Source organism: Mixophyes fleayi, chromosome 2 (assembly GCF_038048845.1).
Source record: "Mixophyes fleayi isolate aMixFle1 chromosome 2, aMixFle1.hap1, whole genome shotgun sequence".
NCBI classification, from domain to species: Eukaryota; Metazoa; Chordata; class Amphibia; order Anura; family Limnodynastidae; genus Mixophyes; species Mixophyes fleayi.
Window position 1 is genome coordinate 230,234,401 of NC_134403.1, and position 18,281 is coordinate 230,252,681.

Below are 18,281 nucleotides of genomic sequence, written 5' to 3' on the forward strand. Positions count from 1 at the left end.
ATACTGGAACATCAATCACTACATAAGGACAGCACCCTGCTCATTTACTTATCCCACTGTTCCCACTCTGCTCACTATTACATTTATTTATTAATCACAAATGTGCGGCTTCTTTTGCACAAGTACATGAAGTTTGGTACAGAAGCACATGGATCTGTGCGCAAATATGGTGGCTTCTGTGATGGTGCAAAATTTTCATTAATCGATGGGAACAGTTAAGCAGATCCAGGACATTTCTTGCTAAGTGCAGATCAGACACACAAGTATTTCTATTTTGCATTATAGTGCATAAATGGGTTTATATTTTTCAAGACAAGATTATTTAAATAAGGTGAACAGATGACAGATGGAAAGGTGAATTTACAGGTGTATTCACTGGTTTGCATCATAGTGTGCATCTTTATTTTCCCAGCAAAGTGTTTTAATTCTACTCCACTTCTGAGGTCCTAGAGTTTGGGTATAATCCCTATGCTTCAAATGGTGCACACTTTGCTATTTCCACTTGCTCCTTTTAGGGTAAGCACATTTCTAGGCACACTTCAATCAATGTAATAAAAATATTCAAACACATAAAAGGGATGAGTTGTAAAGAGTGTCTGTGCTTCCTCACTTCAATAATTAAGTCAATCTGTAAATGAGCAAGGAAAAACAATTGTTTGGCCCTAAATGATAATCACTGAATAACTTCAGGCCGATCAGCACAACACCTAGAAGGGTTATACAATTTCTGGTTTGTCGCTTAAAGGGAAAAATACTATAAACCTCTAATTTTCCAAAATGATACTATATTATAAAACCACAAGAGGTTTTATCACATACTTTATTGTACCTCTAAAAACTACAGATGCTCACTGTCTCCCGTGAAATGTTTTTGGATCTAGATTAGCTTCGTGTTTTGGTTTTGGAAAAACCGCCCCCTTGTGTTTTGGTTTTGGATCTGTATTTTTTTAGAAAAATTGCTAAAATATGCTAAAATCAGATAATTTTGCTCTTTTTTTAAACCTACATTATTATTAACCTCAAATAACACTAATTTCAAGTCATTTGCAGTCAATTTTGACCACCTCACAGGTCACAATATTATTTTCATACACTTTCGGACAAATACTGCAGCGACCTGGCTGGATGCTAAGCAACAGAGCAATGACTCAAACACACAGCAGTTCCTAGCACATCTAGGAAACATTAGCATAGCAGTGGCAGAAAAGAAAAGTTGTCCAAGATGGAATTGTCCTTGAGCCCTCCCACCCACCCTTATGTTGGATCTTAAAAAGGACATGCACACTTTAACAAACCAAGCACTTCAGCAACAAAAGTGCCACTCCTTGTGGTTTAAGTGCTTGGTTTGTTTAGACCCCCATAAAACAAGGTAACAATGGCCTTAAGCCACCTAAGGTAACAGTGCTGTTAATTAACTCTACTGTGGCAAGATGTGGTTGTCATCATTCTCAGCCTCATCCTCACCCTCATCAGTGTGTACATCATCCTCACAGATTATTAATTCATCACCACTGGAATCCACCGTTACAGAAGTCTCAGTATTTTGATGTAATTGGTGGGAAAGACCTTCCTCGTGGAACTTGAAGTTCATTTTTATGAACATAATTTTTTCCACGTTTTGAGGAAGTAGCCTCCTACGCCGATCGCTGACAAGGTTCCCAGCTGTGCTGAAAACTCTTTACGAGTACACACTGGAGTGTGGGCAGCTTAGGCAGTGCAAAGCGAGTTGGTACATGGGGCTCAAATTCCCTTTTTTTCTCCCAGTAAAGGGACTGTCTTATGTGTCTATTTCTATGCTGTCATAAAAAGAATCCCTCACCATCCTTTGGATGCTGATAGTAGGATCAGGTGGAGTTACGGCAGAGGTGTCACGTTTTTTGGTCAATTCTTTTAGACCAGACCAGATGTCAAAATTTGGTGCTGAGTTATCTGCATTATCCCTGGGTCTCTTGGGATAGTTTTTCTCCTAGCAGCAGTTGAGTGAGAAACTGAAGGAGGAGACACCGTCCTGGCACGTAACACTTGAGCTGTCATCTTGCTCACAAGGAGCTCCTTGCATCTCTTTAGATCTGGGTCAGTTGGAAACAAAGAGAAGACATAGCTCTTAAACTGAGGATCAAGCACAGTCGCCAAAATGTATTGATCCGATTTCAAGATTTTGATAACTCTTGGATCCTGGCGAAGCGAATAAAGTACTTGATCTACAAGTCCGACATACTTAGCGTAATTGCTTTGTTTAATCTCCTATTTCAGTTTCTCAAGCTGCTTTTCCAAAAGTCTAATTAAGTGAATCACTTGACTCAAGCTAGCAATGTCTGAACTCACTTCACAGTGACTACTTCGAATGGTTTCAGCACCTTGCACAACGCGGAAAGTATTCTCCAATCCGCTTGAGTAAAATACATCCCCCTTCCTTTCCCAATGTCATGACTTGTGGAGTAAGCGTGGATGGTTTTTCTCTGTTCCTCCATCAGCAGAAGCATATACAGGGTGGAATTCCACCTTCTCACCACCTCTTGCTTCAGTTGGTAACAGGGCAAATTAAATTGCTCCTTTAGCTGCTGCAATCTCCTACATACTGTTGCCGAATGCCTGAAATGTCCAGATATTTTACGGCCAAAGACAGCATCTCCTGCACGTCCCTGTCATTTTTTAAAAAGCTCTTCACCACCAAGTTTATTGTGTGAGCAAAACAGGGAATGTGATGGAATTCAACCAGCTGTAATGCTCTCACAATAATGGTGGCGTTATCAGAAATGACATATCCTAAGGAGAGTCCAAGCAGGATAAGCCATGTTTCAATGACATCCCTTAGTTTTTGTAACAGATTGTCAGCTGTATGCCTCTTAGTGAAGCCAGTGATACACAGAGTAGCCTGCCTCTGATAAATGTGACGTACTTGGGTACATGCTGCTACTGTTCCTGCTGGAAGGCGAATCACCAACCGAGTGGGCTGTCACAGTCATATAATCTTTAGTTTGCCCAGTTCTGCTTGTCCACATATCTGTGGCTAAGTGTACAGTGGGTAGAATGGCATTTTGTAGCCCAATAATTACAGTTTTACGAACCTTCTGGTAGAGGTGAGGAATAGCTTTACTACTGAAATGGTGTCATGATGGAATTTGGTAATGGGGACACAAGACCTCAAGTAACTGTCTAAAACCAGCTGCTCTTAATTGTGGATATTGGACGCAGATCTAATACTAGCATAGTCGCCATGGCGTCTGTGATCCGCTTTGCGACTGCGTGACAGCTTTCATACTTGCTTTCTCTTGCAAAGGATTGTTTAACAGTCAATTGTTGTAAACTACTAGTAGTCTTCTTCTTGGTCTGCTACTGGGATGAAGATTCACCACCAGCAGCAGCAGCAGCAGCAGCAGCAGCAGTGGGACTAATGCTCAAGAATTCTTCTGAGGAATTCAGGATAAAGGAATCATGTAGCCTTAGCAACTTGGATGCAGGTCTAACTCCGATCGCTATTGAGGATATTGATGAGGATGGTGTTGTGGGTGTAGATTGCAGGTGTTGGGATATAGGCAAGAGAAGGGTCCTTGCTAATGATGGACTGCTTGTTGTTATTTTTTTAGCATAAGTTTCTGATTTTCCCAACAGCTTGCCATGAACTCGCTTCAAATTGCGTAACATGGATGAGGTTCCTAGATGGTTACGGTCCCTACCTCGACTGACTGTGGCTTTACATACGCTACAAATGGCTAGATAACTGTTGTCAGTATGTGTGTGTAAAAATAATTCCACACATAAGAAGTGGATTTTTTGGTCTTATGTCCAGGCATGACAATGGCCTTCTTCTTATCACGTGCCATAAATCCTTCCACCAGTGCAGGACTTACACAAACAACATCATCCTCATCAACATCCTCATTAGCACCCTCGTCGGCTACACAAATATCCCCCTCATCCTGTTGCAATTCCAAAGTGGCATCCTCAATTGGTGTATCACCGCCTACACTCGGGCTGTTCAGGCACACATCTGCAGAAATGCTGAGGCCTTCTTTATGGATACACTATCAGAATGGTTACTTTTACACATAGCACTCGTAAATGGACTCTTCTCAGGGATTTGTGTAATTTCTGATTCTGAACATACATTTTCCTCTAATGCCTTACTGTTTTCTTTCAGCTCGGCTTTTACACGTAAAATTATTTGGACACCACTTTTGGAGTCTGAATGACAAGGTCTTGCTTGGTCACGACTGACCTTACAAGAAGATGCCTCAGTGTCACGGCTCTGAACGATTTTAGTAGATCCCTTGCCTCTACTATAGACTAGTATTAGTAGAGGATAGTGGAGGTAGAACACAATGATATGCAGAATGGTGATATTCACAGGTTTAAAAGTTCATGGCTCATAAGCATCACTGATAATAACACAGGAGATAATAGTAGTGCTACAAAGTAGTGTATTGACTGATGGTACAACAGGAATGAGAGAAAATATATATATATATATATATATATATATATATATATATATCAGCAGAGATGAACACACAGCAGTTGGTCAGATTGCAGAGACAAATCACATATGCTACTTTATGGTTGGTAACCCTTGGCAACAGCATGAGATGAATAATACAACAGTTCAACGCAGAGGTGATGAATAAGAACACTTGGATCCAATAGAGAAACACAGAGCAGATGAATGTGAATCACTGGTACAGCTAAAGTCCAAACAGAGTAGTATATAGAACTTGGCTGATCCGAGAATAGAGATGATTCAACATAGCAGGTGGTTACTGGTAACACAGTGATTCTTATCTAGCAGTGCAGTAAGCGTTAAACAACATCCAAGGACTTGGATGTTCCAGTCTCAAATGCAAGGTGAGTTCACTGTAGTATGAGGCAGCTGAACAGAGGCACGCAACTTGAGCTGAAGTAATAGCCACAGACACAGCAAGCAGTTCACAATAACAGTCCAGCAAACAGGTTAACAGCAGAGTAAGGATAAACCGTGCCAGACGTGGAACTACAGGTGACAAGTAACTTGATAGTAGCTCTATCAGTGAGATGTAGCGATATAGCCAGCCAGATAGAGGTGAACTTGAGCCAACAGATAGGCACAGATGTAGCAAACAACTCACGATGGTAGTTCAGCGTGCAGATGAACAGCGGAGGGGAGTTTCAGCTTGCAGATGAACAGCGGAGAGGAGTTTCAGCTGAGCCGACCAGGAGTCAAAGATGACAGGTAACTTCAGCAGCAAGTATAGCCCAGCGAGCAGGTAACGGACAAAACGGGTAGTCAAGGTATACAGCCAGATCCCAATGCAGCGTGAGTAACACGAAGAACAGGCAATGAGTCCATAATCATGGGAGGTTAAAATAGTGCTCCAGGACCAATGAGATTCGGGAGGAGGTCCAGATCAAGGTAGCAAGAAACACTTGTGTGAAAGTAATGTCTCTGAAACAGAAGCAAGCACAATCAGGGTATTTAAAGGGAAAGTCACAGCGCCGGCACCTAGCTATGGGACCGGCGTGTGACACTCAGTGACAGTTGCAGAACCTGCACTCATAGAGAAAGGTGAAGACCACATTCTTTCTTTGCCACTGCATGTGTAGAATGGCATATTGGCAATTTTATTTTTTTCTGCAGATAACTTTGCCTGGATTAAAGGTCTTTTTTTCTTGACCAAGGTAAAACGTGTTTTTTTACATTTTTGTTTCCCTGACTTAAAAACATTATGCACTTTTACATAGGCTTTACCAGATGACGTAAAGGGATTACTATCATCATGACTAGTGCCAGCAGCTGCTTGGTGCTCCTGCTCTTCTGTGTAGTGCTGTGAATCCATTTTGATAACACCGTACACTTTGACTACAAATTCAAAGTCTGCCAAGCCTAGTATTTGTATTTCAGCAATGACACTTAGCAATGGAGCACTCCTCTTTGTGTGTAACCTATATAACACCGTACAATTTGACTGCAAATTCAGAAGAAAAGCCTGTCAGGACTAGTATTTGTAGTTCAGCAACGACACTTAGCAATGGAGCACTCCTCTTTGTGTGTAACCTATATAACACAGTACAATGTGACTGCAGATTTACAGTTTTACATCAAGCCTGCCAGCCCAAGTATTTGTATTTCAGCAATGATAATTAGCAATGGAGCAATGGAGCTCTTCTCTTTGTGTGTTACCAATATAACACAGTACAATGTGACTGCAGATTTACAGTTTTACAACAAGTCTGCCAGCCCAAGTATTTGTATTTCAGCAATGATAATTAGCAATGGAGCAATGGAGCTCTTAAAAATGTCACTGTAGATTTTGTTGAACAATGCTACCCCCTCCTCTTTCTATTCTATCTATGTTGCTGCCCAAAAGCTCTACAGACTGTGCTACCCCTTCTGTGTCCCTCTGTGAAATGGCGCTAGATCGTCGTGGAGGGCAGTACTTATAGAATTCAGAACTCGTGAGATTCGAGATCCGACGACGTAGCGATGACTTTTTGCCTCATTTTCGATTCCGAAAAAGCGCGAAAGTAGTAAGCCGGTTTGGCTAGGTACTCGAATATGCTACTTTCAGGTGTGTTCGGTTCTCAGGTAACCGAGCCTGAGCATCTCTACTAAAAGCCTCTTGTGTCTTAATAGTACAATCCAAATTAAGCTACAAACAGCAGTATTTTAGAAAACAAAGGAAAAGTTTAAATTGATAAATATGGAGATAATATGTTGGACTTTGATGTGACGTTTTAACAGTTTACACTGCTCATTTTCTGGGGCACCTGCAACTCTAGAAGCAGATTGATTTTTTGAGTGTGTTTCCAAAGACAGTGAAGTGTCTTGTACCGTGGAATTAAAAGCGGACACGTAGAAGACTTGTACACATAAAGAAGCTTTTCAGGTCCATAGATTTTGCACTTTGTAAAATATCCCTTAAGGGATCTAATTTATGATGCCCTTGAAGCAGCTACAGTGGCTAAAAAAGGTATTCACATCCTTGGACTTTTTCATATTTTGCTGTGTTACAACATGGAACCATGATTCATTTATTTGAAATGTATTACTTGATAAAATGCCACAAAATGTAATCCCAACATTTGTCAAATTAATTATCCATCCTTTAATATGCATAGTAGATTTTACATTAATAGTTTATTGGATGCCACCCCTGTTAAGTTAACTGTGTCAAATGAATGCAGCATAAATACACCTATCTGTGTGGTGCCCCAGGCAGCTAGGGCATTTACAAAGACTGAAGACGAAAGAACTTTCCAGTAGATCCATGACAAGGTCATTGAGAAGTAGCAATCAGAAAAATGGTACATGAATATTTCTAAGGCATTGAAAATACTCCGAAGCACAGTTAAGTCCATCATACAAAAATTGAGAATATGTGGAACAACTGTGTATCTCCCTAGAATAGGGTGTCCTCCAAAACTGAGTGCCTAGGTGAGAATAGCTGTACTTAGTGAGACCAACAAGAGGCCAATGTCAACTCTAAAAGAGCGTACAGTCTTCCATGACAGAAATGGTAGTAAATGTGCATGAGACAACTATAGCACGCTTCAAGCTGGGTTGAAAGAAACTCATATCAAATCGTGGGTATAGTTTGCCTTAAGACACATGGGAGACATGGCATTGTAGTAAAAGATTCTATTGTCTGATGAGACCAAAATTTTACTTTTCAGCCTCAATGCTAAGTGCTATGCTTGGCACCAACCTAAGACTGCACATCACATTGAAAGCACCATCTCTACAGTGAAGCATGGTGGTGGCAGTATCATGTTGTGGGAATACTTCTTTGCAGGAGGTACTAGAAAGCTCATAGAAATAGAGCGGAAAATGGCTGGAGCAAGGTTCGAGAAATAATGGAACAAATTACAGAAACCATATCTCACGAAAGATCGTTGTCATCCACAAGTTTCTTCCCATCGGCTGCCTTAGTTGTTGTTGTAAGAGGCTTACAAAATAAAAAATCTTCATTTATCATGTCGTCTTTCACATAGCGCACAAATACAACAAGCTGGCTTAGATTGGAAACATCGGTGGTCTCGTTGAGTTGGAGACTGAATTTTGCTTTTCTTGAAATCAGATCTTCAACTACTTGAGCCAAGATGTCATTGCTTATGTCATCTATTCTGCTGCTTATGGTGTCATTTGAAAGAGGAATTTGGGACAACTTATTTTCAGCAGCTTTTCCCAGCATGATATTCGCCACCTTCAACGCAGCTGGTTTTACGAGTATTTCATCAATGGTGTGTGGTTTTCCCTGCTTTGCGATCAGGTACGCAACTTTGTATGATGCTGTTAAGATCGGTTTGTCGATGGGTACAAAGCCGAAAACAGGCAGAGTGGCCCTTTCATCGAATCTGGCTCTGTTCACCTTGAATTCAGCAAGCGTTGTGTTCTTGTATTTCCCATCTCAGTGCAGCTTTAGGAAGTGTTCCCTTAGTTTTGCCTGTGCTAGACTAGAATTACTCAACTTGGCATTGCAAATCATGCATTGAGGACGCTGACTTTCTTCACATTCTGTTATAAACGTGAGTCCATATTGTACATATTCGTTCGACCATTTTCTTAATTTGCACGACATAGTACAAAGGGATTGGATTGGAATATTAAAAAGGAAGTACAGTGCACGGGATACTGATGAATGTTGTGCACATACGAAACACAGATGAATAAATGTTATAACTCTTTCGGATGGTTGAAATATGCGTTCTTACCATACTCTTTCCTTGAATATGCGCTGATCCTCCTGGTTCCTCTCCGCTCTTTTCGTCCGTGGTTGGAAACTTCTGAGATGGATAGATGTGTCCAATACCAACTAAACTCTCAGTCGCGGTATTTTCTTCTGACCGGAGACTTCTGGATTGCAGGTGGAGCGCATAAAACTTCCTGTGTACGGAGGCCTGAGTGAGTCAAAATAAAATTTCCAGTGAAACTTCAATATGATTTCAAAGGTCTCGATCCAACGCGTTCCCTGCAGCACAGATAAAAGTATTGTTTGAATGCAAAAAGTATATTAATGCACCTGGCAACCCTGGCGAATGGACACAGACCTCTGCCGAACCCCTGAGACTAACTCACGAACCCCTGGGGTTTTATCGAACACAGGTTAAGAACCACTGGTCTAGATGTTCAAAACTGATAGTCACTTACCCAAATAGACTCTGAGCTATAATTGGTTCAACCAAGTATTAACTGGGTTGGGGGTGGACTTATTTATGCAAACTGAGCTGCACAGAACCAAAGATGATTTTATACTCCACCATGGCCTTTTTACGCTTAATAAGTAAGATCATGTGTGTTCTTCTCTGTTATCTTCTGTATGCCTCTGCCCCAATCTTTTTGGTTTGCCTATATCATGTGTATTCTATTATGTCTCTTTTCTCAAGGTCACAATGGGGGGCCAGTGGTGAATATGTGGCATCAAACACTGATGAGTGCTCAGCAACTTTAATGTATTCTATCAACTTGAAACAGGAGGGAACCATCAACTTTGAATATTTATATCCAGACAGTAATATTGTTTTTGAGTTCTTTGTGAGTATCCATTATTTCAAATAATAGTTGCCAACAAACACTGTTAAATGCTCAAACACTATCAGCTTTTAATATTTATGTCCCGACCACAAGGCAGCTCCACAGTTGACAAGAGTTTCCTATACCTCTGTAAAACACTAAAACATGAATGGAGTGTCAGTCATAAAGACCATTAATAGGTAGCAATGTGTAATGGTGAATTTAAGTTTATACATACTCTGACTCTACTATGCCTAAGGCCTGATCATGTACATAATGGTCTCACATTGTCTTACTAATACTGTCCTTCACACTCCTTATCCCGGTTCTTATGATGTACAACAGACAACACAGATAAGGCACTCTCTGTACTAAATACCTGCTGTAGGCACCTATGTGGCAATAGAATGCTCATACAATCTGTTTACTTAATAATTACAGAATTGCCATCACGTTTACATGCAGAAAGGAAAATGTTATACCTTATACAACCCTTCAAGTTGTGGTTTAAGCAACCTAAAAATCCAAACAATACTCTTTGACTAATAGCTTAAACCTATCTGTATCTAAGGCAGAGAGCATATGTTCAATTACAATAATCTAAGGTTTCTCAATTTAGTAATTAGTTTATTTATTTATTTGGCTTAAATAATTATGCCATCTGTTCTTGCATACAGAAATCCACAAAACATGAGCTGTTGGTGGTACTTGAGAAGCATAGTTGGAATACTCTGAAAAAACCTTAAACAATCAACAAATCATGCAACACAGTTGGGTGAGCTTTACTTAGAGCCATGTTGATATCAAGCCACCATTCAGATGAATGTTTTTGTTTTGTAAGTATCTCCAGAAGTAGAAGGCTAGCATAATAACAATAACAAGTAGAATCATTATTCAAAATTTATTGTTGTTAAAATAGGTAAGACTAGATGTGCTAGAAGTTTGATGACTATTCACAGTTTGTCTTGAAATGGCATTCCAGAATTTCTCATTTCACAATGCTCCACAATGTAGGACAAAATATTTTCAACCTAAGTAGTAGGACATTTGCCAAACCACCTCAAGACTCCATTTTCTTCAGTCTAATAGGATGGCAGAGAGAGGGGTACAGACTGTTAAATGAATACTAATGGAAGCCAAGTTATATAGCAAAGACCTATCCTGCCTCTGTTAAACTTGTGAGACACCCCAGTTGAAGTTATTGTAGCATATACAACCCAGGTGCTTTTGGACAGTCACATGAGAACTGCCAACCCACTGTCAAAGACACATGTTGGAGAAACTTGAGACCTGTTAAATGTCTCCTGATATGACTGCAAGTGGAATAATTGTTAGAAAGCCACAGACACCTATTAAAGAGTAATTTAAACATAAAACATGTTTTATGTTTGTCTTGACAGTTTTGGGAAAATAATGTCATGATATCAATCCACCATTCAGATGCATGTTTCTGTTGTGGAATTAGCTCTGGCAGTGTGATGCTAATACAGTAACAGTAAACATTCTGTTCTGGTGCACTTCTTAAACACAGAAAAAAAAGCCAACAAAACACAAATATAATTTTTCCACTTCTTTGTGCACCTAAAATATAATCCACAGCAACAATGAGCATATACTACAAAACTGCTTTCACAATAATCCTATATCATATAGAATGGGCTAAGGTGTGTGGAGGACATAGCTATTTGTCAACCATTGCTTTGGGGGCCACTGTTCAGACTTAAGTGTCAGGGGGATTGTGTCTGCAAATTTCCATGAATATAAATTGATACACACACTTCCAGAAATTCTCTCTCTATATAACCGACAAGGAAACTATATTAGTATTATGTTGTAACTATTACTATGGTTAGGTCTGAAACTCCATTTGTGTTTTTGTTTTTAAGTTTATGTGTATACATTAGTCCAAGTATTATGTGCCAACAAACACTGATGACGGCTTAGACACACTGGTGCATTCATGGAATATGAAAAAGGAAGGAACTATCTACTTTGAATATTTGTGCCCAAGCCATGACATTTCCTTTGAGTTCTTTTTGCTGATCCAAGCCCCTGGCAACTATAGGAAACTATTTTGCAAGTATTGAGTACATATGGAAGTGAGAGTACAAAGCAACTTGTCACAATATATCTAATTTTAAAGAAATGTCTTGTTTCTAAGTAGGATAGAGTCAATTCATGAACTGGAAACAATTAAAGGAAGACATTGTTCTGTTTACAGATTAGTTAAATGTATCTAAACAAGTCAGATTAGTAGTGGAAATGAATGGTCATGTAAATTTCGAGGCTAATATGTTCTACTTACACGCTCTGATTATTCGTGTACCTGAAATACTCAACTGTAGTATTCTTCAGTGAACAGCTCTAGTTTTTTTCTGGAGAGATAATTTATACACATTTTTGGGGGGGTTTCTCATAATAGGTATTGAAAGTGTTGTGACAAGCCTTCATCCTGGTGAAAAGTTCCCAGCTAGAATTATCATTACCAAAATAAAACATATCATACTTAGGTCACTTTCCATTTCAACAATGTTAAAACATTTTTCGCTATGTTTTAAGGTTCAAAATGATCAGTGCCAACCAAGAGAAGAGGAATCCAGATGGATGAAGACCACTGAAAATGGCTGGAGTTTTCACCAAGTAAATCTCTCTTATAGGTTATAATTATAAACATAAGATATCTGCATAAGCTATAGTAGAGAATTAAGGAAACACACCCTAGACTATTATGAATAATCTCTCCACTGGCTAAAGATTTTCCCTACCTGGCTCAGGTTTATAGTGAGATAATAATGGTTATTCTAAATATGAGAAAATTGGGGCAGGTTGTTTTGTGAGTACTTCCAAATTTAGTAGAGGGTCTATTGGAATTACAGGTGTAAGTGAAGAGTTAGGGGCAAAAAGAAAAGGAAAATAGGAAGATATAGCACATTTTATTGCTGTATGTGTAAACTTCAGGGGCTGGCTGAGCTGGGGGGAGGGGGCATCTTCTCCCTGGGCTGGTTCCGTAGTGGGCTACCTTAGGCTGGGTCACTGGACTTCCTCCATTGTTTTCCTTTAAAATGTTCCTAATAGGCTGCTGATCTGTGTTTCAACCCCCCAGGCTAAAATTTGCCAACCAGCACCTGATCAATGTGCTTATATGACCACTAGAGGCATACAATCTAACAAAGACAGATGCTCATGTTGTAGAAGGTAAAAATGTCACTTCACAGTGCTGCCAACTAAAATATTTAGACCACCTCCTCAATTAATTAGAACATCTACTATTTTCATGACAAAAATTAGTCTTTGGGGCTACCTTTAGATGTAGACACATCTGCTATTAAATACACGAAGATGACCAAGAATGTGTCCCAATAAATAGTGAGATGGCCAGATTATTTCAGTTTATATTAATTCAGTAGCTGGTTGTTTTGTTTTCTAAAATGAACAGTATTCTGACTTTCTGGAAGATGTAGTACTGCCCAAGTCTCTGTGCATATTGATATATCAGAATCACAGCTGCAACTTCCAGGAGCTACAGGAGGTACTCTGCATGGCCGTACCACATAGCAAAGTTTGGATAGGGGACCAGCAATGTAGATGTACCTCCCAGGTCCCACACTTTGCTCTGAAAAGAGCAGAGAAAGGGGGCTCTTATGAGTATGTGCGGCCAGAGCGTTGGGGCTTTGGGGGGCCACTGGCACTGCAGTTTGGGGGGCCATGGCACTGCAGTTCCACCCTTACATCTGGGCACCATAGTGGCCACATCCCCTGCCCCACAGTAGTTCCAGAACTGCCAGAAGCCCATGCACAGGTCACATAGTATTACACTATGGCCACTTTATAAAATGCACCTTTCTTGTATTGAATAGTGCCACCCTTTGTCCCCAGAAAAGCCTAAAATCTTTGTGGCATAATTCGACACAGTGCTGGAATATGTTGACATATTAGCATCACAATGCAAACATGTCGGCTGCGCATTCATGCTGTGAAACTCCCGTTCCACCACATTCCAAAGGTGCTCTGTTTAATTCAGCAACCGTACCCAGGTAGGCTGTGACTTTTTAAACATGCTCAATTGATATTAAGGGACCTAAGGCTTGCCAAGAAAACATTCCAACACCATTAGACCACCACCAGAAGCCTGCACCGTTGATACAATGCAGGATGGATCCATGAATTCATATTGTTTTTCAACAAATTCTGACCCTACCATCTACATGTCACATGCAATATTTTTCCAATCTACAATTGTCCTATTTTGATAAACCTGTCCCCACTGTAGACTGATTTTCTTGTTCTTAGCTGACAGGAGTGGAACCTGGTGTGTGTTCAGAGATGCTCTTCCTTTATCACTGTTGTAATCCATAGGTATTTTAATTATTGTTGCATTACTGTCAGCTTGAACCAGTTTGCCCATTCTAGTCTTGACCTTTCTCATTATCAAGATGCTGAAATCACCCCGTCTGGCAATGGCACCAACAGCCATGGTCACCGTCCCATTTCTTCTCCTGGTGTTTGGTCTGAACAACAACCTTTCGACTATAATATATACACATTACACACATATATATATACCAGACAACCTATCACTGGCTAGACATAAAGCTCCTGTCTAGTCACCGGACAGTCTTTAACATCGGTCGCCATACACAGGACAGGTTCTTATAGTTGAGACTCCTCTCACAGCCTTTACTTAATGGACTGTCTTTATGAGGAAGTCTACTCAGGTGCTCTGTAATTACTCATCATTGTAGGCAAACTTGTCAGCTCTGCTATAGCTGGGGAAGACACTTTCAAAGCATGTAAGTTAAATCACATTTTATACTTTTACTTTGTCACACATGTCTCAGACCTGTATATCTCTAAACCTAGATGCACTGCTATTCCTGTGTTTTGGGGGTGCCGCGGGCAGGGGGTATCAAGGATCAAATCATTGGTGTTCAGTGGCAGCAACAGGCAGCCAATCGTGATTGGCCTCAGACAGGAAGTGCTCACTTCACTTCCTGTCTGAGCAGTGAGTAGAGATGCAGCGGAAGTGCGCTTAAAGGTAAGTGACAGGTGCTGGTGTATGTGTGTGTGTGTGTGTGTGTGATGACAAGGGGGCTTGTGGCAATGTAGTGGGTGTGTGATGGCACAAGGGGCTTGTGGCAATGTAGTGTGTGTGTAATGGCACAAGGGGCTTGTGGCAATGTAGTGTGTGTGTGATGGCACAAGGGGCTTGTGGTAATGTAGTGTGTGTGTGATGGCACAAGGGGCTTGTGGCAATGTAGTGTGTGTGTAATGGCACAAGGGGCTTGTGGCAATGTAGTGTGTGTGTGATGGCACAAGGGGCTTGTGGCAATGTAGTGTGTGTGTGATGGCACAAGGGGCTTGTGGAAATGTAGTGTGTGTGTGATGGCACGGGGCTTGTGGCAATGTAGTGTGTGTGTGTGATGGCATGGGGCTTGTGGCAATGTAGTGTGTGTGTTGGCACAAGGGGCTTGTGGCAATGTAGTGTGTGTGTGTTGGCACAAGGGGCTTGTGGCAATGTAGTGTGTGTGTGATGGCACAAGGGGCTTGTGGAAATGTAGTGTGTGTGTGTGTGTGTGTGTGTGTGATGGCACGGGGCTTGTGGCAATGTAGTGTGTGTGTGTGATGGCACAGGAGGCTTGTGGCAATGTAGTGTGTGTGTGATGCCACAGGAGGCTTGTGGCAATGTACTGTGTGTGTGATGCCACAGGAGACTTGTGGCAATGTAGTGTGTGTGTGTGATGGCATGGAACTTGTGGCAATGTAGTGTGTGTGTGACGGCACAAGGGGCTTGTGGCAATGTAGTGTGTGTGTGATGGCATAAGGGGATTGTGGAAATATAGTGTGTGTGTGTGATGGCACAAGGGGCTTGTGGCAATGTAGTGTGTGTGATGGCACAAGGGGCTTGTGGCAATGTAGTGTGTGTTGGCACAAGGGGCTTGTGGCAATGTAGTGTGTGTGTGATGGCACAAGGGGTTTGTGGCAATGTAGTGGGTGTGTGATGGCACAATGGGCTTGTGGCAATGTAGTGTGTGATGGCACAAGGAGCTTGTTGCAATGTAATGTGTGTGTGATGGCACAAGGGGCTTGTGGCAATATAGTGTGTGTATGTATATATATATATATATATATATATATATGTGTGTGTGTATATATATATGTATATATATATATATATATATATATATATATATATATATATATATATGTATGTATGTGTATGTGTGCATATATATATGAATATATATATATATATATATATGTGTGTGCATATATATATATATATATATATATATATATATATCTCTGTATATATATACAGTGTGTGTGTGTGTATATACATATGTGTGTATTTATATATATATATATATATATATATATATATATGTGTGTGTGTGTGTGCGTGCATATATATATATATATATATATATATATACATACAGTTCAGAGCAGCGAAAATGAGAGATTAGCTGGTGCGATATGTAACACTAACATAAATACAGACACTGACCAAGAGAGACTAAGGTTACTTTAATAGCAGCCTTAAATGCTCTGTGCCGCAATGCTGCCCTTCTGTATTAAACCAGGGGACTCGTAAACATTTATGTGGGAGGGAGGGCGGGAAAATCATTGCCCCAGGGTAAGCTTCGTTCCACCCCGGGGTAATAGGGACTGCTAGTACTAAAAGCTTATGACAGTTACTAGGAAGCTGTAACATCGTAAAGGATTTTATCCTGAGACCAGTGGTGTAATGGCAAATTGTCCTTCCACTGTTTGCTTTAGCTATTAGCTTTTGGCTGACTCGCCTTCCTCTCTCCGCCACCACTAAGAGAGCACAGATGGCATCCGTTATTTGACTATGCTGCAGCCCTCAGATATATTTGAATGCAAGAGAACAGCATCGCATTTCAGCATCGTCCCGGCAATATAGGAAATGACTCCCTGCAGCTTTGTGACATCAGAAAACTGTTAGTGGAGAGGAGCCGGGAAGAAGGCAAAGAATAAAGTAGAAGCAAAGGAGAAGGTAATTGAATCACTTCAGAGAGAGTAGCGGGGTGTGCTGGAGAGAACAGGTTGGAATGAATACGGGGATGGAGAGATGGGGGATTTTCTTTGTGGTACATAAATATTTTGTAATAAATGCTATAAAACAATCAATAATTTTATTATAAAATATAAATCGGTATTATAATCAAAATATGGTGGTTTATTTATTAGCAATAATAATCTAATAAATATGGTGGAAGTTTGTAAGCTATTAATTTGATCATGGGGGTGGTGGGAAAAAGAATCCTTTTCTATTATATGGGAATGTTATTAATTTAATGTTGGGGCTGGTGGGTGGAAGAAATCATACTTATCTACTCCCCCACAATGTTCGGGGGACTCCCAGTGCGTGCCACTTGACCGCCTCTCCAGGACTTTCCAGAGGGGATAGTCAGAAATTTGTCAGGTATGGGACAAATAGGTATGTTTTAAATGGGAATGCTATTAACTTCATATCAGTGGGGGAAATAGATCTGCATAATACATGGGCATACTATTAATTTAATGTTGAGGGTGGTTGGTAGGAATGAGGTTTATTTATTAAATGTAAACACTATTTAATTTTGATCTGGTTAGGGGGAAGGAGATCTAATTATTAAATATGGGTGGTATTAATTTAATGTCAGGGCTGTATGGGGGGGACAGGAATATTTATTCAATGTCAATGTTGTTCATTAATTCTGGGGCTGATTGGGTATAAGGAGGCCTGTTTATTAAACAGAAAAACTACTGATATAATGTCCAGATGTTTGGGGGGTTGAGGCCTAGATTGGTTGCTCACTGTTCGGCCTTCCAGGAGTTGAATGGTAAATATCTCTTTTACATACGCTGCATGAACAGGTAGAGAGCGCAGCACAGAGTTTTAAAATGGTCCTGTACTTGTAGAGGCTAGGCACATTGTGACAGGATGGACCACCTATGCCACCCTGTCTGTTGCTGCTGGGAACCGACTGGGCTTACTTTGCCACCGTTCCCTTAAGTTATCCCAAATGCACCCTCTTGCCGCAGTAGGAGGGGTTTACAAATGCTGCCACCACTGGACTACTTTACCGGCAACCAGAACTGGGTTTCTCTGGGTAACTGATGCTGCGAGTGAACCCTGTTACTGGTGTACCTGGGCTGGTACTCCTGACCCCTTCCTATGGATCAGGGTTGCTGTGGATGGATCCCCCCGGCCTATCACACTGTCCAGAGCTGCTGGGTAGCGGGCAGAGCGGTGGTACTGAATACTGGGTCCAAACCTCAGATAAGACTTTGGGTCCAATCTGTAGGTCACAGGATTGTCAGGTATGGAAGAAGTTTCAAGCAGGTCTTTGAAGCAAGTGATGTTTATTTGCAGTCACACTGATTGAAGGTACCAGTGATCAGGCCAGATGGAACAGAAGTACAATTTTCAATACACGTCAGTGCTTTTTATACAGATTTGGACACAGTTTCACAGGGTAAGCCAGCCCCCTTGAGGTCTGAGCTATTTTTAGAATCAGGATGCAATATGTTTACCCAAACATGGATTTACATGTAATGCAAAGCTAACAATATTTACACTTATCTGTAATATTTTAAAACTTGCTGTGATGTCCTGCATCTTGTGATGTGTACAATGTTCAGATAAGTTCTAACAATCTGTACAAAAGGCCACACAGTAACAAGTCCCTGCCGGACCTTGTGCCAGAGCAACCATTTGACACTTCATCTCAAAAGACTTACTTAGCATTTCCTGCTATCAGATTCCCTCCGCACCTCTGCCTAATTG

General features: G+C 40.7%; 1 protein-coding gene across 5 annotated transcripts in view; it reads left to right on the forward strand.

Moving 5' to 3' along the window:
• The window catches only part of ELAPOR1 (endosome-lysosome associated apoptosis and autophagy regulator 1), a 298,128-nt gene that overhangs the window by 149,108 nt on the left and 130,739 nt on the right, over nucleotides 1-18,281 (forward strand). For 3 of the 5 annotated variants that reach the window (XR_012688102.1, XM_075195584.1, XM_075195585.1), the window contains exons 4-5: nucleotides 9,358-9,505; nucleotides 12,044-12,124. Coding sequence is in view for 4 of the 5 variants with exons in the window: in XM_075195584.1 (XP_075051685.1) it covers nucleotides 9,358-9,505; nucleotides 12,044-12,124 (229 nt within the window). In the remaining variant the exon portion in view is untranslated. Of the gene's footprint in view, nucleotides 1-9,357; nucleotides 9,506-10,196; nucleotides 10,321-12,043; nucleotides 12,125-18,281 lie in introns of those variants that run through there. The other 2 variants (XM_075195587.1, XM_075195586.1) reach the window with 2 other exon arrangements.